We start from the raw sequence: 27,052 nt of genomic DNA, 5'->3' as shown, positions 1-27,052 counted from the left end.
AGAAAGGGGGCAAGCAGGTTATAGAGGAGTGCCATGGGCATGGTGGTCTGAGGCCACTAGGGAGAGGAGACGGTTCCCAGCAGTGGTGTAAAGTGAGATCACTCAGTTCCTGAGTGAACTTCTCAGAGAGCTTTACACAGCACAAACCAGCTGCCAAGAACACCTGTCTTCACAGCCTGGGCCCCCGTCCCAGGCCCACTGCCACATCACTGCCCTTCTGTTGTCACCAAAGTCACCAAAGCAGAGAAATCAATAACCCCCACACCAGGATCCGATCTGTGTCAGTTTCTGTATGCCCAGGTGACTTGGTCCAGGTTGATTAGGAAACAAAACATGGCTATGCTTAACAAGTTTGAACTAGTACTGGTGCTGGTGATGGGTGAGCATATAAAACATTATTCAGGTTAATCCCAACATATCCTGTGCAGATTCTGTGCAAATCCCTCTATAAGGACTTTTAAATAATTATCATCTGTGAAGATGGCAGACTCCCAAAGAGTCACACGGCACAGGGGCTACATCAGCGGAGGACGGAAACACCAAGGCCAGGCTCAGGGAAGCAGGCAGGAAGCTCTTGGTGCCTCCAGGGTGCAGGGTGCATGGCCTGGTCACACAGCCATAAGCACAGGCCATGAGCTCTAAGTCCAGGTGCTGCTGTCCCCTCCCTTGCACCTACAGACCCTGTTCTCAGTCACGACACAGGCGCTTCCCAAGACACTCCGCAAAGACAAAAAAGAATGGATTCAGTAGTACTGGGGAATGCCACCCCATACACTGAACACCAGGATCTTATTGGGTAGTCATTTCCTGTAGAAAACACTTTAGTTTCTTTATAATTGTACTTTGCACATACAAAGTATCAACAGCACTCTCTGTGGTTTTTTGTCTTTTTCCTTCTCTGTATTTTGTATTCTACTATATCTAAGTATCACTATATGATTTTTAAAATCTTACCTTAAAGACAGAACAACGAACATCAGCTGAGCTGGTATCAAATGCCAGTTCCCCAGTTACTTTCTTCAGGAGATCGATAAGGATGGTTGGGGGCATCATTTCCCAGTACTGGGAAGTTATTTTACAAACGCCAAGGATCCCTGTGGAACGGACGATCGGATAAGGATCTTCTAAAAGGCTCTATAAGTAGGAAGGGAAAAAGGCTTAAAAATCTTAAATCAGTTCCCTTTGTGTTAATATTTGCTTTAAACACTAGCATTTTGGGAATTAAATAACTTAATTACAGACATTTAAAGTTACAGAGCTATTGGTTGCAGTCTCTCAGGGGACTGGTTCTAGGACTACCCACAGGATGCTGAAGTCCAGATGCTCAAGTTCCCTAAATGAAGTAGCAGCACAAACCCACACATCCTGCCCGCACCTTACTGCTGGATTACTTGTGATGCTAAAACAGCATGCATTGCTTAGGGCACAGTGACTACAAATCCTTACAGACAAAACACAGTTTCTCCCAATATCTTCAACCCACACTTGGCTGATGTGATGCAGAGCCCCCTCACAGGGTGCTGGCGACTACAGGCTGCTGGGTCTCAGATCGTCTTCATCACTTCTGGTGCAGAGCACTCAAGAACAGCTTTGAAGCACATGGAGCTCACGTGCCACCTGCCCAGGGGACCTTGTTCACAGTGGGTCTCCAGCACCAGCTGTGCCATTCAGAGCTCTGCAATGCTGCTGTAAATGCCTCAATCCAGGTCAGGTTGGTCAGTGGCTGCTCGCAGTCATGTGCCCCATGGAAGTACAGGACATCACCAGGGCACAGCCTCACACAGCAACCCAAGGACACCAGCATGAACCTTACCAACTCACTTCATTTAACTATCAACTCACAGGAAATGAAAAAGCAGGAATGGGTTCCATGAAATACAGACTTAGCAAACAGAATCACAGTCTCCAACAGTAACATCAAAAACTAGGGATGGAACCACCACAGGACCCAGCTATCCCACTCCTGGGTATTTTCCTTAAAGATCTAAAATCAACATGCTGTAGCGATACAACGACCTTAATGTTTATAACAGCACAATTCACAATAGCCAAATTATGGAATCAGCCCAGGCACCTATCAATAGATGGATGGATTTAAAAAATATGACATATATATATACATACGCACACACACACACACACACACACACACACACACAGTTGAGTTCTACTCAATCATAAAAAACAATGAAATTTTAGCACTTGCCAGTAAATGGATGAAAATGGAGAATATCATGCTAAGTGAAATAAGCCAGAAAAGAAACTCAAAGGTCAAATATTTTCTCTAATAGATGTAAGCTCATGTACAATAAAAGAAAGGGGGAGGGAAGGATAGGATATCAGAAAGATACAGGGAAGATCAGTGGCAATTCAGACCAGAGTGGAGGAATGGGTAAAGGAGGCAATGCAGAATGAATTCTTCAAAAACCATGTTATGTGCATATATAAATATACCACAGGAAATCCCACCTTCATGCATAGGTAGGAAGCACCAATCAAATATAAATAAACAGATGAGCAAAAGGAGGGGGGTGGAAGGAAAAGGGGACCATGAACAGAAATCAAATTCAAGGCACGCTTGTGCCAAGTCCTTGCCGTACGACGTTTCAGCTTTCCACAGGCTGAAGTTTTTCACAAACCAGAAACAAACAGAAGGAGCACTCAGGAGTGCCACGGTGACAACAGGACAGTGACTCTTCCTGTCATTCTGCTACTGACCAGGACAATACACAACACATCAGGAACCTGCCAGTGAGGGCCCAGAGACAGCACCCTCCAGCCACCACAGGAGACGGGCAGCCCCCGGGAATGACCCTCATCTTGAAGCACAGCAGTGTCTGCTGATTCATGCTCCCTAGACTTAAGGGCTGGCAGCCCACAGCCACCCTGAGCGAGGCAGACACAGAGACCAACAGCTTGTCAGAAGTGTCGCGGTTGGCAAGCGGGAGGTAGAGTCAAAGTCAAGGGCCTCTGTGATGCCTGTCTCCACCGAGGGATGAGGGGCACCATGTATGATGGTCAAACTACAGGAGGAGACAGAAAACTGAAGGTCCCAAACAGACTGACAGGAGAATGGGACGGCAGGTCCTGGTTTTCAGAGGCCGGAGGACAGGCACTTCTTTGAAGCAGGGCCCTCAGTTCCGCAGGGGCAGGCCCCTTAGGCTCCTCCAGAGGCAGCAGCGCCCCACCTGGGCAGAGCTGGAGTGCGTAGGCAGCCTAACCACAGGAGATACGTACGTACAGTTCTTCAAATTGTTTCTGAATTTCACTATCCATTTCGATGGCATGGAAGTTTGGGTCTCTAACAGGAAATGCTTCCACAAACAGCAAGGCAGCATTTGATCGAACTTCTGAGTTTCTGGCCTATAAGAGTAAGAGAGTAGTTCAGAGTTCCAGAAAAACACACAAAGCCTTCAGTCTGATGTTCTCAAATGAATACTTCTACTACCTTGACAGAAACCTATCTACAAGTTAAAGACGACTGTAGCATTGAAACTGACCACACAGCCTAAGGGTGTAGCTCAGTGGTGCACCAGGCCCTGGGTTCCCAGCATGCCTGCGGGGATGAACAGACACATAAGTAGACCAAACGCGGTAAGGACATCCTAAAATTAAGCCAAACTCAGTGTCGACAGACATAAAAGATCAGCCTCTTCACATCAAAACCCACCTGATGTCATGAAGAGACAGCTACCACCACATCAGGTGACACCAGAGTATGGAGACCTGTGTGTCTGTGAGGATGCTCAGGAAGTCTCTGCCTCCTGCCCAGTCACAGGGAGGATGGGCAGCCCACCCAGACTCGTTCCTGACTGGCTACTTCAAAATAACTATGTACTCAGCACTGAACTAACACACCTTTCCAATTAAGTGAACCCAAAAAATGCTTTTACTAAAGAAAAGATTTGGATCAGGAGACTGAGGCAGAAGGCAAGTTCGAGGTCAGTGTAGGCAAGTTAGTGAGACCCTGTCTCAAAATAAACAGTAAGAAAGGCTGAAGATGGAGCTCAGTGGGAAAGTACCCCTGGGTTCAATCCCCAGTGCTATAAAAACAAGCAAGAAGAAAAGATTCTGAGAGTCAGGCATGGTGGTTCATGCCTGATCCCAGCCACTAGGGAGGCTGAGGAGGAAGGGCAACTGGAGCCCAGGGTAACAGAGTGGGACTCCATCTTAAGAAAGGAAAGAATTTTGTTCCAAAATGCCAGCAAACACAGGTCTGAAGCCTTCCTCTCACCACCAGCCCACTAAGAACAACAAGCTGGACTCAGAGCCCGCCTGGCACGCCCTCAGCAGGGAGCCCACTCCACATGCGCACCTTCAGCCCTCGCCACAGGATGGGCTTGTACAGCCGGTACAGCATCTCCTCCACCCCCTGCCGCACCTTCTTCTGATGGTGGAAGTAACTCAGCACCTGCAGGCAAGAACCAGGGGAAGGAAGGAAGGAAGGAAAGGCACTGCTGCTGCCTTCAAAGTGTGAAAGGTGCTCAGTGGCACGGGACTGCTTTCTTCCTGTGCAGTGTTATCAGTTCTGGTACTAATCGTGTGCTCACTTCAGACTTTTTAAACAGCATTGATACATAATTCACTCCAGGAAACCCAACACAGCACAGGGTTCTGTCTTAGTAATAGCACAGCTTTGCTTCCCTGGTGACAGGAATAAAACTGCCAGGCACCAAATGCCCACATCCCAAGGAACCCCTGAGTGAGGTGTGAAGTGTACCCTACCCTTAAGCTTAACCAGCAATGACCTGAGAACAAAAGGAGGGGACTCCCGACCCTGTGTTCACAGCAGAGGTGACAAGGCCCGCTCACCTCCCGCACTCTGGCGTGCACTGGAGACTTCCGGGGCAGGTGGATGCCGTGGAACATGAAGTCCTGGATGCAGTCACTCTCGATGGCCTGCAACGATCAACACAGCACTTGCACATGCACAGTGTGCCTCCAGTCCTCATGAGAAAGTCTTCGTTCCAAGTCCACGACACTGACAGTGCCTTTAGTTTCCAAGAGCCAAGGAGAAGCCGCAGCTGCTCTCCTGCCTGACAAAGTATCAAGCCTGCCATGGGGCAGGGAGGGCTCCCACCTACTGCTCAAGGCCCTTCACGTCAGACAGACTGAGGGGCCGGAGCACACAGGCCTGGAATTCCCTCCCCTCCGTCAGTGCAGACCCGAATGACCTTCGCAAGCCTGGACCTGCTCCAAGAGCCTCCCCAGAACTGAAAAGGAACCACCTCTACAATGGAGGCCAGGACTTCAAATAAACTGAAATAAGAACTCTTGGGACTCACGGTTAAGAAGGGCTACGCAGGGGAGGGAATGGGAAGCCCCGCAGCAGATCTCAGGTGAAGCCACAGAGGAAAGGCTTGCAAGAGTAGCCCAAAACCTCAAGGGACATCTGGGTCATTACCCGTCCTCGGGGGCCCCCACCGTCATTCCAAGGCTCGAAGGAAGGATGAGAGGAGGCTGTGCTACAGATGGCCTCTTCTCAGTCATCTTTGAAAAGATCTCGTTCGCCTGAAGCCACCAATAGGTCTCAGAACCACTGGACATGGACCAGGACCCTGTGGGACCTATGATAAAACTGAGCTGCCCTATACAGCCTGGGAAGCCATCGACACTGTGAGGTCTGAATCCAAACGAGCTGCAGAGCACAGACATGCGACACTGCAAGATGAGTGACCTGGCCTCTCCAACAGGCCAGTGTAGACTAGAGAGCCAGGTGGGGCTGGGATGCAGCTCAGTGACAGAGTGCTTGCCCAGCATGCCTGAGGCCCTGGGTTCCAATCCAGTGCCAAAAAAAAGGGAAAGAGTCAAGGAGGGTCAGTCTTCAAGAAGTGAACAGAAGGAAATAACATGTAAGTGACTTTCTGGATCCAAATTCAAAAAATTTTAAAAGACACTTTGAAACAAGAAGAAAAATTTAACATTGTCTGATTATTTTTAAAAAATATCAAGTATTTGTTGTTAGTTTTTTAGGTGTTACCATGTCACAGCATGACCACACTTTTTAGAGATGCACAGTGAATTTTATAGAAATGAAATATCACATCTGGAATTTTCTTTAAAAACTCAGAGGGAGAAAAGAACAGGGCTGAGAAATACACATTTTGGAGCTGATTTTGTTCAAGTGTATTCAATCTGTTTTTGAAGCACTACTGGATAAAACGGGGTAGAACACTATAAGGACAAACACTGTTTCTTTAAGAATAAGTTCTGTGCAGTGGTAAAACAATGCAAAGGGAAAAAAAGCATCAAAATCCTGGTTCTGTCCGTGAAGTTACACATTCTAAAACTTTCAAAAGTTGTCTGCAGGGGACTCTAATAGAAACTCCTACTCTAGAAGCAACATCAATTAATACCCAGCAAAAGAGACATGCTTCGGTGGGCAGAAGAGGGCAGCGGCACACCGACCCACCCCGCGCCCACACCACAGGCAGCTCGCCAGAGGAGCAGGATGCTGAGTGCTCATCCCAGAGCCCAGTCTGAGGACAGTGTGAGGGAAAACAGACACCTGTCATTGTTTAATTGAGATTCTGAATTACATAGCTGACTCTTCGCGACCTGAGCATTACAGCTGCTAAGGAATATCTCTGAATTCTCAAAATAACATAACTGGAAGAGGCACGAGAGTGTCCTGAACAGTGCTGTGCAGAGAAACAGGGCACAGGCCACAACACAGCTTTATGATTTCTAGAGACCACATTAAAAATAGAAAACAACAAAATAGAAAAAAACAACAGTAAAAGTAAATAACATGTTTTGTTTGTTAGTATTTTGTAACAGTATGTTATATTATTATTTTTAAAAGATGTTTTGGTTATATAGTTTGTTAATATATTTTTATATTTTGCTTCATAATATTTCCAGCTAATATTTTTATATTAAAATATATTTAATATGTTTTCTGTATCCAAACCACTACCATCTTAACATGCAATCAGTATTTTTGGAAAGGACTAGTGAAATATTTGGTTTTTGTTCTGATGCCAGGGATTGAACTCAGGGGCACTTATTTGAAATATGGAGTGTACCTTGCACTTTCGGCACACCACGATTAGGACTGGCCACATTCCTGGTGCTCCTACATGTGGCTGGACACTCTAGGCCCAGAGCTGCTGAACAAGGGGCCAGACTCTGATTCCACTCATGCTACACTCCAGCCAAGCACCTGGAGGCCACGGCTAATCTCAGGATGAAGTGCACCAGCGAGGACACACCCACCAGGGTCTCAGCCCACCTGCTCAACACTGACACCCACCAGGGTCTCAGCCCACCTGCTCAACACCGACACCCACCAGGGTCTCAGCCCCACCTGCTCAGCACCAACACCCACCAGGGTCTCAGCCCACCTGCTCAGCACGGACACCCACCAGGGTCTCAGCCCACCTGCTCAGCACCAACACCCACCAGGGTCTCAGCCCCACCTGCTCAGCACCGACACCCACCAGGGTCTCAGCCCACCTGCTCAGCACCGACACCCACCAGGGTCTCAGCCCCACCTGCTCAGCACCGACACCCACCAGGGTCTCAGCCCACCTGCTCAGCACGAACACCCACCAGGGTCTCAGCCCACCTGCTCAGCACCGACACCCACCAGGGTCTCAGCCCACCTGCTCAGCACCAACACAGTGTTAAGCAGCCCTTCTTTGATGACTGATTCAGTAACCAGAATACAATAAACATTTGATAAAATGTAAATACCTCCAATATTTTCCCTGAAGCCTTTTTCCAAGCTCTGAAATAAATTTCTGCAATGTGTACCATCAAATATCTATTAAAAAAATGAAAACAGTGTTAGTACAAGTTTAAACAATTATACTATTAGCATATATCATTTCAGTGACTCTCCTACTTCAAAGGAGAGGAAAAAGCTTCACTAGAGCCCTCGAATGATCTGCAGAGAGGTCACCTAAGTGACGCAGAAATACAAAGGGGCATGTCTGGGGAGCAAAGGTGAGCCGAAGACTCCTCTCCTTTATAAAGGCTTCCCCAGAATGTGACCATTTTCCAAGACCATAAGCCCAGAGCCAAAGTCTAAGATCAAAAAGTTTAATAATAAATGTTTATGTGGAGTCATTTTGGACTTTCCAGGCTACTAATTCCTCATCTACAGGATGCCTCGTGATACCAGAATCTATTAGAGAATCATAAAAGTTTAGAAATCTATTAGTTCAACCCAACGTTCTTCAAATGAGAACCTACAGAATCAGAACCCAATCCTAACTTGGTCCTCACACAGCCACTGGACACTGGAAACTATACCTAAAGCGCACCTAGAAAGAGTCACGAGGACGGAACTACAAACACGTGGCCCTAGTGCTGAGGACAGCCAGGCAGGGGAGGTGGTGCTGGCACCAGAACACTCCCTCCAGCACCGCTGGTGCTTACACTGCACAGCTCTTCCCAGCCCACATTTAACTGGAAGAATTCAATACAAAATCACTTCAGATGTACCAGTGACCTGAGTTTCAGTGTGAGTGAGGCCAAGATCTAACTGGCATCTAATTTGACTATTGAAACTAGCACAGGTTAAAATCTTAATTTCAATGGTCACTACTGAAAGATTTATTTCCTATAGAGGGTTAAAAAAAAAAAAACTACTCAATAATACAAGAGTAAAAATAATGTAAGATATAATTTCTAAGGCTTCCATATGGTAATATAACTATTAAAAGTCAGGAAAAATGGAATCTTTAAAAATCAGATTAAGACGGCATAAACTTTTAATTACCTATAATACTTACTTTTGTAATCCCTGTAACTGGTTTTTAATGGTTCCATGGATCATTTTAATGAAGTTTATATTCCAGTTGAAGAGAGAACTAAGAAATCTTCTCCCCTACAAATTAAAAAATATAAACATTCAGATTGCATATAATTAAAAACTTCCCAAAAACAAACAAAACTGGAACGTTTAATTTTATTAAAGTTAGCTGCTTCTAAAAAGGAAGTACACACAGCAATAACTTGGATGTGCACACTGGAATGGAGCTGGGGAGGCCGTAGGCGGTGGCTCCTACCCGCAGAAACTATGCTACCCTGGAGCTACAGAACCTCTGTCCCTAGGGTGAAGCAGCAGCTACCCTGAGTGTCTCTGTCTTGGCAGAACCATATAGACCCAAACCAGGGGTTCATAAACATTTCATTCTGGCACTACTGTGAATAGCTGGTCTAAAATCAAAGAATGAGCCAGGTGTGGCGATGCAGGCCTGTAATCCAGTGGCTCAGGAGGCTGAGGCAGGAAGACTACAAGTTAAAGGCCAGTCTCAGCAACTTAGTGAGACACTATCTGGTGAAAATAAGAGAGATAGGGATGTGGTTCAATGGCAAAATGTCCCTGGGTTTAATTCCCAATACCAAAAAAATATATAAATAAAGTAAGATGCCTAAAACTTAGCATTTGAGGGTAGAAATGGAACTGAGTAATGGTTCACTTTAATCTTTGATAAATGAAAACACTGAGCCAGCATGGTGGCTGAGACCTGTAATCCCAGCAACTCAGGAGGCTGAAGCTGGAAGATCACAAGTTCGAGACTGGCCTTAGCAACTTAGGCAGGCCACAAACAGCTTAGCAAAACTCTGTCTCAAACTAAAAAATAAAAAGGGACGGATATGAATAGGAAAAGAGGAACTTAAGCTGTCACTATTTGCTGATGACATGATTCTATATTTAGAGGATCCAAAAAACTCCTCCAGAAAACTTCTAGACCTCATCAATGAATTCAGCAAAATAGCAGGCTATAAAATCAACACGCATAAATCTAAAGCATTTTTATACGCAAGTGATGAAACAACTGAAAGGGAAATGAGGAAAACAACTCCATTTGCAATAGCCTCAAAAAAAATAAAATACTTGGGAATCAATCTAACCAAAGAGGTAAAAGATCTCTACAAAGAAAACTACAAAACACTGAAGAAAGAAATTGAGGAAGACCTTAGAAGATGGAAAGATCTCCCATGTTCTTGGATAGGCAGAATTAATATTGTCAAAATGGCCATACTACCAAAAGTGTTATACAGATTCAATGCAATTCCAATTAAAATCCCAATGATGTACCTTACAGAAATAGAGCAAGCAATCATGAAATTCATCTGGAAGAATAAGAAACCCAGAACAGCTAAAGCAATCCTTAGCAGGAAGAATGAAACAGGGGGTATCGCAATACCAGAACTTCAACTATACTACAAAGCAATTGTAACAAAAACGGCATGGTACTGGCACCAAAATAGACAGGTAGATCAATGGTACAGAATAGAGGACACGGACAAAAATCCAAATAAATACAATTTTCTTATACTAGACAAAGGTGCCAAAAATATGCAATGGAGAAAAGATAGCCTCTTCAACAAATGGTGCTGGGAAAACTGGAAATCCATATGCAACAGAATGAAACTAAACTCCTATCTCTCACCCTGCACAAAAATCAACTCACAATGGATCAAGGACCTTGAAATCAGACCAGAGACCCTGCGTCTTATAGAAGAAAAAGTAGGTCCAAATCTTCAACTTGTTGGCTTAGGATCAGACTTCCTTAACAGGACTCCCATAGCACAAGAAATAAAAGCAAGAATCAGTAACTGGGACAGATTCAAACTAATAGCTTTCTCTCAGCAAAGGAAATTATCAGCAATGCGAAGAGAGAGCCTACAGGGTGGGAGAAAATCTTTGCCACTTATACTTCAGATAGAGCAGTAATTTCCAGAATATAAAAAGAACTCAAAAAACTCTACACGAAGAATACAAATAACCCAATCAACAAATGGGCTACGGATATGAACAGACACTTCACAGAAAATCTACAAGCAATCAACAGACATGTGAAAAAATGTTCACCAACTTTAGTAATAAGAGAAATGCAAATCAAAACTACCCTAAGATTCCATCTCACCCCAGTTAGAATGGCGATTATGCTAGAGAGGATGTGGGGAAAAAGGTACTCATACATTGCTGGTGGGGATGCAAATTAGTGCAGCCACTCTGGAAAGCAGTGTGGAGATTCCTTAGAAAACTTGGAATGGAACCACCATTTGACCCAGCTATCCCACTCCTTGGCCTATACCCAAAGGACTTAAAATCAGCATACTACAGAGATACAGCCACATCAACGTTCATAGCTGCTCAATTCACAATAGTTAGATTGTGGAACCAAGCTAGAGATCCTTCAATTGATGAATGGATAAAGAAACTGTGGTATATGTATATATACAATGGAATATTACTCAGCTCTAAATAATAAAATTATGGCATTTGCAGGCAAATGGATGAAATTGGAGAATATCATGCTAAGTGAGATAAGCCAATCTCAAAAAACCAAAGGATAAATGATCTCACTGATAAGCAGATGATGACACATAATGGGGGATGGGGGGGCAAGAATGGAGGAAGGAGGGACTATATAGAGGGAAAAGAGGGGTGGGAGGAAAAAATAACAGAATGAATCAAACACCATTTCCCTATGTAAATGTATGATTATGCAAATGGTATGCTGTTACTCCATGTACAAACAGAAACATGTATCCCATTTGTTTATAATAAAAATAAATTTTAAAAAAAGAATATGAGAATCTAGCTGCCTTCCCTACAGTCAGATACTAAAGAGCTACACAAAATTATAAAACAGCACTTCTCTTCTCACTGATTTCCTTAGGGAAAATATAGTTATTTCCTACTAAGTTGTTATTTATTTTAACATATAATATGTTTATGATTATTATTTTAAAATACTTTTATATTTTAATTTTTTCTAATTTTTCTGAGAAGTAGTGATAATAAACAACCAATTTTTTAAAAGAAAAAAAAATAATAAAAAGGGTTGGGAACAAAGCTCAGTGGTGGAGCACCTTAGGTTCAATTCTCAGTACAAAAAAAAAAAGAAATCAAGACTCACGTAGTTAAGAGGCTGTTTGCCAAGTGAGAATTTTCATATACACAGAGCCTGAGCATAATGACATTAATTGTATCATGTAACATTAATTTATGTGCATGCTACTAGACTATAGCTGCACTATGAGCTAAGAATACATCGCTCACACCCTGCAGGGCACATCACATTGTCCATGAGCTTCACCAGAGACTGCACCACGGTCTCTGCTGCTCACCAGCACCGCAGCAGGTGGTGTGGCCCTGCAGAAACAGCAGGCTAATGTGAAGAAGGCCAGCAGGTTGGTACAGCTCAATGGCAGAGCACTTGCTCAGCATGAAGGAGGCCCTGGGTCCAAGGCCCCAGTGCACACAAAACAAAACCACGCTTGCCACAGTAGTGTCCACTGGAAGTAATGTGCCACGGAGTAGACAGCATGGAGGGTGGGGCTGTAGCTCACCCAAAGCTCACCTGGCATGTGCCAGGCCCCAGTTCAATCCCCAGAAAAGTTACAGCTCAAAATGACAGGAAGTGAGCAGACTGCATCAGTGACTGACTAAGAAACAAGGCAGGCGTCTTAAACTCACAGGAGCAAGGCAGTTTAAAAGCGGGTGGGACAACGAACCTCAAGCCTGTGCCACACACCTACAGAGGTACAGGATGAATAAGTGCAATTCAACTGTTCACACGAGAGTCGATGTAAATACAGGTTGACGTGACTCCCCTTTTAACCTCTTTATTCTCCCGAGCTTCCCCGAAATCCTGGAGATGGAGGTGCAGGTGTCTGACGTCCTCCAGCAGTGACAGCAGCACACAGCAACCACGAGGACCCAAGCAGAGCGCCTCCCTACACACTCACCCCCAGGCGACTACCAGCTGTTTCTCTAGCATGGCCTCATCGGCTCCTCACAGCGACGCTGTGACAGAGTTGCTCTGATCCTGGTGCACACGAGTGAACACTGAGGTCCAGTTACTTGACTGAGGTCCCACCCACCAGGTGACAAAGAGGGATGAGGACACAAGCTCTCACGGGCTGCTGGCTGGAGACCACACACCTGGAGAACCTGTCACCCCGCCAATGGTGCGAGACTGGGAGCCAAGTGCTCTGGCGAAGGATGACTCCCTTCACCTTCTGCCAGGCCACCAGGAACCTGGACAGGCTACATAGAACGGCCTCGCACCCAGCAAGGACACACAGTCCACACTAGATACATAGCATATGACTGAACAGAACAGAGATACAGCATCACTCTAATCTTTAATTCTGTAGTAGCCACATTAATAAAAGTAAAAGAAGACTGATTTTAATAACATTTTATATAAAGCGATATACCCAAAACATTGAAAAGTAAAAAAGTTATTGAGATGTTTACACTCTTTTTCACATGAAGTCCTCATATTCACACGCATCTTACATCTAAGGCACATCTCGATTTGCACTGGTCATGTTCTAGTTGCTCAGGAGCCCCATGTGAACAGCCCCAGGCCAAGCAGGGCACCAGGCCACAAGCCCCCCTTGGAATTCTGGATGGGTGGGAAACGGAAACAGAGAACCCTGCGTGATGACAGTCTTGAGCACGTGCCAGTTACAGCAAGATCCAGGGGCTGGGTGCAGCTTGTGGCACTTGTCAGCATATAGGAGGCCTGGATTTAATCTCCAGCACTATGAAGAAAAAATTAGCTGGGAGTATGGATCAGTGTCAGACTGTGAGCATAGCATGTACAAGGCCATGCATTAGTTCCTCAAACCCCCCCCAAATACAAAGAATTTGGGCAGAAGTCAGACCTTATCCACAGAAACAAGCTTTCTCAGTCTTATTTTTAACCCTCTTAATTTAAAATGCAATTTAAACCCCCAGTATTCACAGTCCCTATTATCATCTGACTAGGTGACAAACTAAGCAAGGACCTGTAAAGTATCCGCTTCAACACTGCCACACAGGAAAAACGATATCCGTTGCATACACAGCTCTCGATGGCTAAGCCTGCTCTCCCTAAGAAGCAAGACTGAGCAACAGCAGCCACATGAACATGAAGAATGTCTACTGGGAGGGAGTCACACAGACCAAAGCAGAAAAACCTATTTACCTCTTCTTTCTTGATATAATTAACATTTATGAAACACTCAAGCAACATATCTTTAATTTCTCTACTTTCCTCCAAACTGTAATCAAAGCAGTACAAAGCTTGATGAACACGCCAGAGCCGACGTATGTCTGCAACCTAGGAACAACACAGGAAAGAAAAACATTACATTTGTTTTCCGGTTGTTTAAATGAATGATGAGGTCTTACTTCAAAGTACATTTTGTGTCATAAATCATGATAATTATAGATGACTCATCAAAAAGTAGGAAATAGGGACAAGTGAAAATGAACTTTAAAATGGGCAACTCCCCATTGCAAGTCTGGAGAATTTGTTTACTTTGGCACTGGGGACTGAACCCAGGGTGCTCTACCACAGAGTCACATTCCCAGCCCTTTTTATTTTTTGAGACAGGGTCTCACTAAGTTACTTAGGATCTTGCTAAGTGGAAGAGGCTGGCCTTGAACCTGTGATCCTCCTGCCTCAGCCTCCCAGGTTGCTGGGATTATAGACACGTACCACTATGGTACAGCCCTGGAGAAAATTTTTGTAAACACAGGCAAAAGCAATCAGAAATGCAGTGCTATTCACAACTTCCTGCAATGAGGATGTTGTCCCTTTGCCACTGCAGTAGCCATTAGCCACAACTGCCAACTGAGCTCCTGCAATGTGACAATGCAACTAGGGAACCAAACTCTTCATTTTTTCACATTAAATTAAAATACTCTCAAGTGGATTTAAAGGACATATCAGTGATGGCATAAATTCTCATGCAAAAAAAAAGGGTTTCTCAGTTAATCCCTTGTCCAGCAGGGAAAATCGGATAGATCTAAGATGCAGCCAGAAGGCTTTCTATCCTAATGCTGACTATTCTTGGGATGGGGTCTACTCACAGAGACTGACATGGCTGGTGGGAGCTACATAGGTACAATCTTTTAGGAAACCCTCAAGAGCCTGCCAGGCACAGAGGTGCACATCTGAAATCCCAGCTACTTGGGAAGTGAGGCAGGAAGATGGCAAGTCTTGACCAGCCTGGGTAACCTATGAAGACCCTGTCTCAAAATATAATTTCTAATAAAGGGCTGGGGATGCAGCTTAGGGGTAAAAGTACTTGCCTAGCATGCCTGAGGTCCCAGGTTCCATCCCAAACACCATAACAACAGAAAAAGGCTCAAGTTTATATCCACTAGGATCCATCCTAAGGAAGTAGATATTGGAAGTGGGTCAGTAAAAACTATCCTCGAGCCAGGCATGGTGGCACGCACCTGTAATCCCAGCAACCCAGGAGGCTAAAGCAGGAAGACAGCAAGTTTCAGACCAGCCTCTGTAACTTAGAAAGACCCTGTCTCAAAATAAAAATAAAAAAGGGCTGGGGATGTAGCTAAGTGGTTAAGCACCCTGGGTTCAACCCCAGTGCCAAAAACAAGAACTCTTCTCGATGTCTTACAATAACAAAGATCACCTTGGGTGGTGGAATTATGGATGATTTTTATTTTCATTTGCCCAATTTGCTAAGATGAACTCATGTATTACTATGCTGAGAAACAACTGTTCATTTTCTAGATTTCTGAACTGGAAAGGATGAAAGCCTGAGAACCAGCCCAAGTGAAATCAGCCTTCAAAGATGCTCTCTCCCTTGGCCCAGCCACGTAAAACAACCCATGTCTGCCCCTCAGCACTACAGGCACACAAGCACCTCTCTCCACAGCCCAGCCTTTCTCTCCTTCTCCTGCAAACAGGAGCCCTGGAAGCTGGCCCTCCCTGCTCCTGATGTCTCTTCCTACCTAAACTGGTATGAGGAGGTACAGGAAGAGCAGCAGCCATGCCACATGAAGTGACAAGAGAGAAGCCATACCCCAGAAGACAGAGGAGGAGGCCTGGCTTTCAATCTCCATGGAGCTGCCACACCCACCCGTGACCTCCGCACAGCCTGCGGTTGTGAAGAACCCCTACGTGGAGAAGTCGCCTTAGCCAGGCCTCTTGCAGCCACACAGCCCCTTTAAGTCTGCACTAGGAAAGTGAACACACTGCTTTAGTCTCCAGACTCCTCCTCAGCAGCATGATAAAGGCAGTCTTCCCCATGTCCTCCTTGGCAGGCAGGCCCTTCTCCCACCATGTGACACACAGATCCTGAATGGAGCTCTGGAGTTTTCCTTCAGATTCAGGTAGTGCATATAAAATGCCTAGAACAGAACACAGTGGTTTCTCCATTAGTGAGCAAACTGTCACCTCAGTTTCAACAGTAAAGAGAATATGACTCTCTGTACCAAGAACCATTGTTAAGCAGATAATGTTAACTTATGTTTAACTTGTCAAAGCTTTATGAAAATTATTTACAGAATGTGAATACTTAGTAAAAAAGACTGATTTACTACTGTTAATAAGATAGACACAAAGCAGGTGTGGTAGCATATGACTATAATTCCAATGACTCAGGAGGCTGGGCAGGAGGACTGCAAGTTTCAGGCCAGCCTCAGCAACAAAGTGAGACCCTGTCTCAAAATAAAATAAAAAAGGCTAGGGGTATAAGTCAATGGTAAAGTGCTTCTAGGCTCAATCCCCATACCAAAACAAAAAACGAAAAACAACAACAATAACAAACTGCAATGTTTGTATAAACAGAAAAGCTCAATAATATTAACTGTGCTCACACTTATCCATACAGATCTGAATGCCATTATACAAATGAAAAATTGTGAAATTGGCTGGGAACACAGCAATAACTACAAGTTTAGCACTAATCAGTTATTTGAAGTTGGGTGCAGTGGCACAGGTCTGTAATCTCAGCAACCTGAGGGCTGAGGCAAGAGCATCACAAGTTTGAGTCAGGCTCAGCAACTTACCAAGACCCTGTCTCAAAATAAAAATAGAAAGGACTAGGGATGTAGCTCAGTGGTAAAGTGTCAGTGGGTTTGACCCCCACTATCAAACAAATAAAAATAAATAAATAAAAGTTATTTGGAGACTGTGCAAATAAGCTGGTACTAACATTCTCACAGCATTTGGGAACTGTTTTTATATTGATTGGGGTTGACTTTTTAAGACACTGTACTTCCAGATTTCAGACTAAAACAACCTACTAAGTGACGGCAAGAAAGAGGTTTGACCAAACAATCTGTGACTTGAAACCACACTCATCTAGTGAGAGATAAGGGTTCTTGGAAATGGTTCTTAGAAATCATTCCTGAAGATAACATTGTTTTTTAAAACATACTTGACTGCTATGTATATCTAAAAAAAAAAAAAAAAAAGAAAAAGAAAGAAAGAAAAAATAATAATAACATTGCTTTTACATATTTTATGTGTATAAAGTAACTTTATAAATATTTCACAACTAGATCTTTCATTAATTCAGACTGGGGCACCTCCAAAATTAATAGCTCTCGCTTTACAGTCCAGCTAAAACCTGGCAAGCACCCTGGAGTCAGTAATTACTCCTCAGATCATGCTTATGGCAGATTAAAAAAAAAAAAAAAAAAAAAATCAGTGCCATGAATTCTTGGTTATAAGTGACACTACCTGGCACTAATACAAGCTGAGAAAATTATAATCAGGCACAGTCCTTCAAGTAAGCTCTCGGTCACTGGTCCTGTAAGACAAGACCAACTTTCTAGAAAAACCTGTAAACAACAGTGGCTAGCTGCTCAGAACATTCGTCTTCACCACTGAAACACCTACATGGAGCCCAGACCAGGGAGCTGCTGGGGACAGCCTCACAGGAAGGACACTCCTTTTCTGAGTGTAGGCTGTGCCTTCAGGCCACTCTGCTGCCACGGTGCTGAAAGGGAAATGCCACTCTCCCAGGGTGCTTACCGTTCAAGATCACAGCACATTCCAGGAGGGCCTCGTAGTTCTCATTCTCATTGATCACAGACACAGAGGCCAGAATCACAGACGTGATCGCCTGAATTATCTCAATGCTTTTCTTCTATAAATGAAAAAAAATAATGCATGAGTGGATCAAATCAACTTAAAGTTCATTTTAAAAAGAGACTCGAGTTACTAAATTGCTAAAAGCAAGCCACTTCTAGCTTATTCTGAAGAGTGAACTGAAGCAGAATAAGCCAGCTGTCCTCGGGCTGAGGATGGAGCTCAGTGGCAGAGTGCTCACATGGCACGGGTGAGGCCCTGGGTTTAATACCCAGCAGCACAAGAAACAAAGGTCAATGGAAAGTCCTAAAACAGCAACACTGAGTACCAGATTAATAAGAGCAGACTGGCAAGTAGGCAAAACTACAAACAGAACTGACTTCTGGAGTTCTTGGCCTCTGGGCTGGGGATGCCCTCAAGGGTAGAGGGCTTGCCTACTGTGCACAAGACCCTGGGCTCAATACCCAGTTACCACAAAAGAAAGGAAAGAAAGAAAGAAAATCCTTGGCTTCTCACTTCAAACTTTTTCTTAACTTAAAACAATTATGCACAATAAACACACTGTATTTTTTAAACACACTTTCAAAGAGGTAATTTTTTATTTTTAAAAGACAGTATACCACTTTTGGACCATGATCTGTCTCCATACTATCTTGATGCTGGACGTCCACCTGCTGCCACCCATCCACTGGGCTTTCCAACAACATTTCTGTTAATAGATTCTTTAGTCTTTGCCATAATTCTTCTTTCTGTTTCCTTGATAATTCCTCTAGCAATTCATTTAAGCTGAATGGGTCAGAGGCATCTTTCTGCAAAATAAACACAAAAAATTAAAAATAAATAAGTTAGTTGCATCCTTTTCAAAATGTCATCAAACGAAAAGCTTGTCAATTTAGTTACAAGAGTGTGCTCACAGTCTTCGAAAGCCCTCCCTAAGAGGGAAAGTACAGGTACTGTCATCAGAACACAATGAGTTCTTCTTCCTGTTCTTTGCTAGGGTTCTGATCTTTAGAGTTTGAATTTCACCCACTTAGCAAAACCTTCCCTGAAATCAACTCAAAGGTCCACCAGTTCCAGACCTGTAACACAATTAGGTCATAAAAGAATGCTGAACAATAATGACCTGGGCTGGGGCTGTGGCTCAGTGGTAGAACGCTTGCCTAGCATGTATGAGGCACCGAGTTTGATCCTTAGGCACCACGTAAAAATAAATAAAATAAAGGCATTGTGTCCATATACAACTTAAAAAGAAAAACAATGACCTCAAGCAGACTGATTCCACTTTCAGTTTCTGTTGTCCAACCCCATGTGGACCCTCAAAATCACCTTTTACTCCTTCCTAGACAGTGGTCTCTCCTTTAGCCAATGAGACCATTTCAGATTTCCCCAACTATTCCCTGGACCCATTGTCTCTCACTCCAGGCTCTTTAATGGAGCAAATACAGACCATTGTCAAAAAGATACGGATTTCAGGAAGATGCAGGTCTGTCACTGCAGCGACACAGAAGGCTGATACAGGAGGATCAGCAAATTCAAGGCTAGTCTAGGCAACTTAGCCAAATTCTATCTCAAAGTAAACTCTTTTAAAAGGGCTGGGGTTGTAGCTCAGGGGTTGAGTAGTTGTCTAGCATGTGTGAGGCTCTGGGTTCAATCTCCAGGCACCATGAGGAAAAAAAAAAAAAAAAAAAAAAAGAGTAAGAATCCAGTTAAAGGGACTTCCTACAGCCACTCTAGGACAATCTGAGCACCAACGTAGCACATGGCCTACCAAGTCATAATCAACGGTGTGATATTATTTATACCAACATGGTAACACCTGGGAACCTAATAATAATAAACCTTTCACTGAGTGCCAGTGAACAGAAATGGAACATGCACACTTTTACCACCATCATCACAATGGACTGAGCAAGGTTATCAAAGGGTGCAGAAATGAGCAGGGAGAAGTCCACTTGGAAGCAGGTGGTCTGCAGGGCCAACACCTCCCCAAAGGCTGCTGATGTTTACGAGGGGGAAAACAGCAGCCCCAGTGCAGACTAGCGGACACCTACCAGTTCGGTGACCCACACTGGACTGACGCATGCTCCTGTTCTGTCTGACGGTGCTGCTGAAATGGTGCAAACACTGGAATCTGCTCAGATCACCAGACAGACACAGGGTAGGGCGTGCTCAAGAGCCACAGAGAGGTACTCAAACCCTCAGTGCTATGGAAAGAACAGGAAGGTGGAAAGATGCCCAAAGGGTGTGATAGTTGAAGGCAACACCTGACACTGGACTGGGCCTGGGTCAGGAAAGACTACATAGACGGACACTACTGGGTCAGTGGTAGAAACGTGAATATGTACCACACAAAAAGGTATCTGGGGCTGGGACTGTCGCTCAGTGGTAGAGTGCTTACCTAGCACATGTGAGGCAATGGGTTGAAGCCTCAGCACCACATATAAATAAATAAAATAAAGGTATTCAAAGTATGAATGATCTCACTGATAAGCGGATGATGACACATAGTGGGGGGTGGGAGGAGGGCAAGAATGGAGGAAGGAGGGACTGTATAGAGGGAAAAGAGGGGTGGGAGGTGTGGGGGGAAGGAAAAAAATAACAGAATGAATCAAACCTCATTACCCTATGTAAATGTATGATTACGCAAATGGTATGCTGTTACTCCATGTACAAACAGAAACATGTATCCCATTTGTTTACAATGAAAATAAAATAAAAATAAATAAATAAATAAAATAAAATAAAATAAAGGTATTGTGCCATCTACAACTTAAATTTTTTTTTCATTTGTGGGGTTAAATTTAAGATTTTGAAGATTTTTTTCTGAGTGCATGGTGGTGCTGGTGATGCAACCCAGGGCCTCATGTGTGCTAGGCAAGGGTTCTTCTACTAAATTAGCCCCCAGCACTTATTTTATTTTGAGACAGGGGCTCATGAAGTTGCTGAGGCTGGCCTTGAACTTGCAATCTTCCTGCCTCGGTCTTCTGAATAGCTGGGATTATAGGTGCATGCCACTGCACCCAGCCTGAGGTCTTAATGTGGTTATAAAATAAAATACCTTTAAGAAAAATGCACACTGAACTCCTGGGGTCAGGAGGCACAATGCCTGCAACTACCTCCAGGTTTCCAAAACCACGTGTGAACAAGGGGCTGCAGACAGGTGGCAGTGCAGCACTGGGAGGTCTCAGTATGCTTGGTACTATTCTTGCAGTGTCTCTTCAACCTTGCAGTTATTTCAAGAGAAAAAAGGAGGGAGGAAATAGGGCCTTCCTCCCTCCGGCTCCTCTAGGAGGGTCAGGCTGTGTCCCGGCAGCACGCTCCAGGCTCCACCTGGGACAGTCCCTGCTCAGGAGCCTTGGCTTTCCTGTAAGCCTCCTCACTTTCACCACTTGTTTGGAGGTGATCTAACTCTGAATCTCATGAGCTAGGGTCCACCTCACAGCTCCACTGGCTGTACCTACCAAGGTCCACAATACCCAGAGCCATTCTCAGTTCCCACGAGGCAAGCCCTGGAGCCCCATACTGGCACCCTCACCTACCCACCACTGTATGGGTGCTCCCGAGGATGCAGCTCTGTCCTCACCTAAGACCTGGTCTGGCTATAGCTCCATCCTCACCTACACCCTCCTCCTTCCCAAGTGTGTCCTGCCTCAGGCTCTGGTCTCTCCACTACTGTGAATCCCTAGGGTCCCTTCAGACCTCTGGTCAGATACCACCTCCTGGAGGCTTTCTCTACCCACCAAGTACTCTTGCCCTTCCCTGCTTTGTAAATTTACATACCTGTCTTAGTTTCTCTCCCTGTGCAACTGAAACATCAACTCCATTCTCACATAGAACACACATGCCTTGGGCACCTGCAGTCAGTCCATCACACCTGGTCACACAGTACACATACCCCACTCACTCATGGCTCCCTCCACTTCACCTCCCCATCCCCCATTCACTCAGAGTGTCCCTCAGCTTATAGTGTCTTTGCCTCTTGTTTTCCTCTTGTACACAGGAGGGGCAGGTATGCCGTGCGAGTGCAGACACACACTTTCACTTACAAATTCCAATCTTTTTCAGGTCAAGTGCCACACTTAGTGTGGTACTTATGTGTTTCTTAGTGACTTAACATACATAAAACTGTGCCATTTTATTAGGTTCCTATATTTTTTAATGTCACTATAAAAATTTTAGTATTGTGCCCTAACCCCATTTCCCCCAAGATCTCCCTGGTTTCTAATGGCCAATTTTGCAAGACTGTCAGCAATGCACACATGGGCACGTAGCAGAATTAACTGTCCTTGCAGAGGTCCACCTAACAGGCCTCAAACTGACTTACGTCAATACTACCTTTTTTGTTTTTGGTACTAGGTATTGAACCAAGGGGCACTCTGCCACTAAGTTACATACCCAGGCCTGTTTTTTATTTTTTATTTCAAGACAGGGTCCCACTAAATTGCTGAGACTGGCCTTGAACTTGCAACCCTGTCTCAGCCTCCCAAATCTCTGGGATTACAGGAATGAGCCACTGTGCCCAACGAGTCTTTTCTTTAGTTCTTTTCTGAATGAATATGGGAAATTGTCATTGTTACACAAAACAGTATTTCATCACTGAACTTGCTGAAACCATGCAACACACAACCCTACATACACTTTTATTTTTTTCTTTTCTTTTCTTTTTATTTTTAAACATTTTTTTAGTTGTCAATGGACCTTTATTCTACTATTTATATGTGGTGCTAAGAATCAAACCCAATGCCTCACACGTACTAGGCAACTACTCTACCACTGAGTCACAATCCCAGCCCACCACTTTTATTTTTAACTATGAGTTACACAGTGACTGGGTACTTAGATATTGTTCATAAAGTCTGCTAATTATAAACTAAAACTAACACTTTATTAGTGTGAGGCATAACTCAGTAGTCCACTGAGATGCTACTGGCTACCAAGCAACACTGCATATGCTCACAGCAAGCAATAGGGGCCACTGGAGCAAAGGTACCTTGGGACACCTGTCATCAGGAAGCCACTGGTGTGTGCCACCTTTGCCTTTTGTTTTAAGTTAATGTTAACTCGCTTCATCATCAGTTTAGTTCACTATGGTTTTAGGAACACTGTGGTATGCAGTTTGCAACAAGTCTTTTAGACTTTAAATACACATGCATTGCACTCCTGACACAAAATACGCAAGTGTCTATTGCCAAAGCCAAGAGACCTCACCTTCCCTTCCACCCCTTGCACCTGCACTCTGACCCTGCAGAACCTCTCCAGATTCAAACAACCTGCCTTCTCCAGTCCTAGAGGAACCCTCCATTAGACTGGTCCTTTGACTGGTAAACTTCTGTTTATCTTCTATACTTTAGCTCAGCCATCAACAGGTCTGTTTGAATCTAAAGAGTTTACTATCTTATTTAAAATAAAGGTCGTTTCCTAAGGATTCATTAAATAAATGTATTTCATTCAGGGACATAATAATTTTGGAACTTTATAGTAACACTTAACATCACAATAAATCTAAACCACTTACGTCAAGTTGAACAAACTGCAAAAACTCTCCAACCAGCTCCTTAGACACTGCTTGTACAAACGTCTCACGCTTTTCCATGACGGATGAAACTGTTCAAATGGCATTTGTTTTGTAACCCTCCTGGAAAACACAAGCATACTGGAACTTACATTTGCAAATATCTCTTCCTACAATATTTAACTTGACATTAACACCTGAGAACTTTGAGAAATTCTCGTACCACCCATGGTAGATGGTTTCTAAGAATACTGTAATATAAGATTGCATAAAAATCTGAAAAATAATGTATTCTTCACTGAGGATATTATCAATAATGTCCTTATCAGTTGTTAATGAAGTTACCAACTAAGGAAAGAACAAATTCAAATGACCCAAGGAAGCTCACCTCCTATCCCTTTCAGTATCTGAGATGCCAGCTCAGGCAGATCTGAGTCAACTCAACAGCAGAACAGGCTGGCTCCCAATGTTGAACTGCATAGCCTCTTCCTTTCTAAAGGGCCATTTCCCCATCAGGAGAATCCCACCTACAGTCCTTTTGTTATTAAGCATGAGCTTGTTATTCCAAGTGAGGACCAGAAGGCTCTGGGGACACCTGGGAGCTTGTTTAGATAAGCATTAGGCATGCCCAACCTCAGCACCCTCCTCCCTGCCCCTGCGGGTAAGAGCTCAGGGGACTCCCTGCACCCTCCTTCCTGCATATGGTTCCCCAATCAATTCTATTTACACTTACACCACCTGCTAGTCACACCCTACTCTAAATGTGACCTAAAGATGAAGTAATAGCAAATGATGGAAAATTTTGCAACAGACCCCCTCATTTTAGGAGTGAAAGGGAAAGCAGTAGAGGAGGAGAGAAAGAATAGGGGGAGGATGGAGGTAAGGGAAAGGAGGGAAATGAGGATGGAAATAAATTCCTTGCAAGTGTTATTTTGTCAAAATGAACCCAAATACTGTGCACAATTATAATTCTCTAATTATAAAGCAAGTCATTAAAAATTTAAAAATAAATAAATAATAAAAAATAAATAACCTGCATTGCTATAAATAGAGCAATATGAAAAATTACTGGCAATAACTTCAGGGATAGGAAGTCATCTTAACATACAATCCTAGATTTTAATTTCTAAACTGAACAAGCAAAAGTAGAAAATAATCTCCGTCTGATGACTCCCCACGTATGTAATCCTACTGACCAAGAAAATGAGGAGGGAACAGAGACTGGCCAGCAACAAGCTTGAATAATAATATCACCAATTCATGGCTTTAGAAAAACAGTCCAATAAGATACATGGGGTCACTCGCCCTAAACAGGCAGGTCTGAGACCCTCCCCTTTGCCTGATTCTTGTCACTTTTTCCAGGTCCAGAGCTGGGTCCTTTCTAGGTCAGTCCCAGGTCTAGGGTTGGGTCCTCTCTGGCTCAGCCACGAGTGCTGGTCAGGAAGCTGTCTTGTTCAGACTGGGTCCAGGACTGGGTCCTCTAATCAGTCCCAGGTCCAGGTCTCGGGTCCTGCTTGAGTCAGTCCTGCGTCCTGGGCTGGGGTCCTACCTGAGTGAATCCTGGGTCCGGGGTGGGTCACTCAGGTCAGTCCCCGGTGGTAGGCTGGGGTCCTGCCAGAGTCAGTCATGGGCCCAGGGTGGGGTCTCTCTGTCAGACTGGGCTCAGGGCTGGGATCCTTCCTAAATCAATCCCCTGTCCAGGGCTGGGATCCTGCCTGGGTCGGTGCCCAGTCTAGGGTGCGGTCTCTCTGGCCAGTCCTAGGAGGTTCAAGGCTGGGATCCTAAGTCAGCCCCGTGTCCAGGGCTGGGGTCCTGTCCGGGTCAGTGCCCGGTCCAGGGTGGGGTCTCTCTGGTCAGTCTGTGTCCAGGGCTGGGATGCCATCTAAGTCAGTCCCGGGCTAGGACGGGGTCTCTGGTCAGTCCCGTGTCCCGGGCTGGAGTCCCGTCTGAGTCAGTGCCCGGTCCAGGGTGGAGTCCGGCCCGGCTCGGCCCTGGTTGTGGGCTGGGACCAGTCTGGTCAGCCCCGGGTCCAGGGCCGGGTCCGCTTCCCTCAGCCCCGGTGCGGTCGGGGTCTCCCCGGCTACTCGCCGCGGCCCGTCTGTCCCCGCGCCCCGAGTGTCGCTCGCGGCCCACAGGAGCAAGCCGAGGCCGCTCCGCCCGCGCGGCCCCGCCTGCCCGCCGCCCCTGCGCCGGGCCGCGAGCCCACCCGGCTAGTCGCTCGGTGCTCACCTCGCCCCAGACCCGCCGTTTCCCGCGCTCGGACCAGATTCAAACACACCCGCCGGCGCCCTAGCGCGCCCGCCCTCCTGCGCGTCATCTACGGGCGCTCTCGCGAGAGCTGTGGCGGACGCCCGGCCCCGCCCACACCTCCGGGCGCGCAGGCTCCCCGCCCGCCTTCTGGGCGTGGCCTCTGGCGGCCGTGCACGCTCCAGGTCCTGAGGCCACGAGCAGCACGGCGGCTTGTGCGTGCGCTGACGTCACCACGCTCGCACGTGTCCTGCCGCTTCTGTGTCGGAGGATGTGGAGGGGACGGCCGGGAAAGAGGGAGGGAAGCAAGAGAAAAATGGGGTGGAGGGGAAGGAAGGAGGAGTTGGGGAAGAGAGGGGGCAGGAAGAGGGGAGAGGAATAGGAAGGAGTCGGGGAGGTGACAGGGAGAGAGAGGAGGAGGGAGGATTAGGGGAGGGGAGGAGCGGAAGAGGAGGAGTGAGGAGGTGGAGGAGTCGGGGAGGTGGAGGGAGAAAGGAGGAGGTGTAGAGGAGGGGCAGGAAGAGGAGGAGTGGGGAGGTGGAGGAGTCGGGGAGGTGAAGGAGTCGGAGAGGTGGAGGGAGAAAGGAGGAGGTGGAGGGAGAAAGGAGGAGGTGTAGAGGAGGGGCAGGAAGAGGAGGAGGGAGGATTAGGGGAGGGGAGGAGCGGAAGAGGAGCGAGGGCGAGAAGAGAGGAGGAAGAAGAGGAGTGGGGGGGAGAAAGCAGGGAGGAAGAAACCGGGAGAAGAGTTGGAGGGGGACCTACAGGTGCGATAGGAAGCCCCACCCCCAAGAGGCTCTATGATGTCTGTCAGTTCTTTGCACATTTTATTTAAATGACATCCTTTGGCCTGTCACTGATTTTATTTTTTGGTAGTTGTAGATGGACAGCATGCCTTTATTTTGTTTCTTTTTATGCGGTGCTGAGGGTGGAACCCAGTGCCTCACACTACTAGGCAGGCGCTCTGCCTCTGAGCTACAGCCCCAGCCCCTGTCATTGATTTCTTTTAGTTAGTTTTTGTCAGCTAATAACTTGATTGGGTTTTCCCAACTTTTGTTGAAAGCAAAGCCTTAGAAACCACTGGAATTTCTAACTGTTTTACCCAGGCACTTGAGATCATTCCCTTTCTCCTTTTCTAGGAAATTTCCCAGGAAATACCACCTAGATACATTTGTGATATCTGTTACTCTTCATTTGAAGGCATATTTGCCAAAGTATTTTTTTAAATAAAAACTTTTTTTTTTACTGGATATGAATGTTTTTGTCAGACCTTGTACAGCTGCAGATTTAAATCGCTCGGTTTATAGGAAATGTTCTAAATAATCCACTTGCTGAATGCAGCTCTCACTGTCAAACCATTCAGCCAAATTACAGATATCCCTGTCCAAAGAACGTCTGGAAGAATATGAACTACTGAAAAATAGCACGTTGTTTTAGTTCTGTTAGTGTTTGGCTGCGAGGTGTCCCTCCACCTGTGGCAATG

At 45.3% G+C, this 27,052-nt stretch overlaps 1 protein-coding gene across 2 annotated transcripts in view; it reads right to left on the bottom strand.

Moving 5' to 3' along the window:
• Positions 1-25,973, bottom strand: part of Ncapg2 (non-SMC condensin II complex subunit G2) — a 60,881-nt gene extending 34,908 nt beyond the window's left edge. For both annotated transcript variants that reach the window (XM_047561302.1, XM_047561303.1), the window contains exons 1-12: positions 25,555-25,973; positions 23,329-23,448; positions 18,434-18,622; positions 17,757-17,871; positions 15,972-16,126; positions 13,947-14,081; positions 8,742-8,836; positions 7,699-7,768; positions 4,813-4,899; positions 4,316-4,411; positions 3,238-3,363; positions 955-1,134 (exon numbers count right to left, since the gene is read on the bottom strand). In XM_047561302.1, coding sequence (XP_047417258.1) covers positions 955-1,134; positions 3,238-3,363; positions 4,316-4,411; positions 4,813-4,899; positions 7,699-7,768; positions 8,742-8,836; positions 13,947-14,081; positions 15,972-16,126; positions 17,757-17,871; positions 18,434-18,622; positions 23,329-23,406 — 1,326 coding nt within the window. In that variant the 5' untranslated portion in view covers positions 23,407-23,448; positions 25,555-25,973. The remainder of the gene's footprint in view (positions 1-954; positions 1,135-3,237; positions 3,364-4,315; positions 4,412-4,812; positions 4,900-7,698; positions 7,769-8,741; positions 8,837-13,946; positions 14,082-15,971; positions 16,127-17,756; positions 17,872-18,433; positions 18,623-23,328; positions 23,449-25,554) is intronic.
• Between the last annotated feature and the right edge of the window lie 1,079 nt (positions 25,974-27,052).

The sequence above is a fragment of the Sciurus carolinensis genome, chromosome 8, assembly GCF_902686445.1.
Source record: "Sciurus carolinensis chromosome 8, mSciCar1.2, whole genome shotgun sequence".
Lineage (NCBI taxonomy): Eukaryota > Metazoa > Chordata > Mammalia > Rodentia > Sciuridae > Sciurus > Sciurus carolinensis.
Note: the sequence above shows the minus strand (reverse complement) of the source record. Positions and strands in the feature narration are given on the sequence as shown.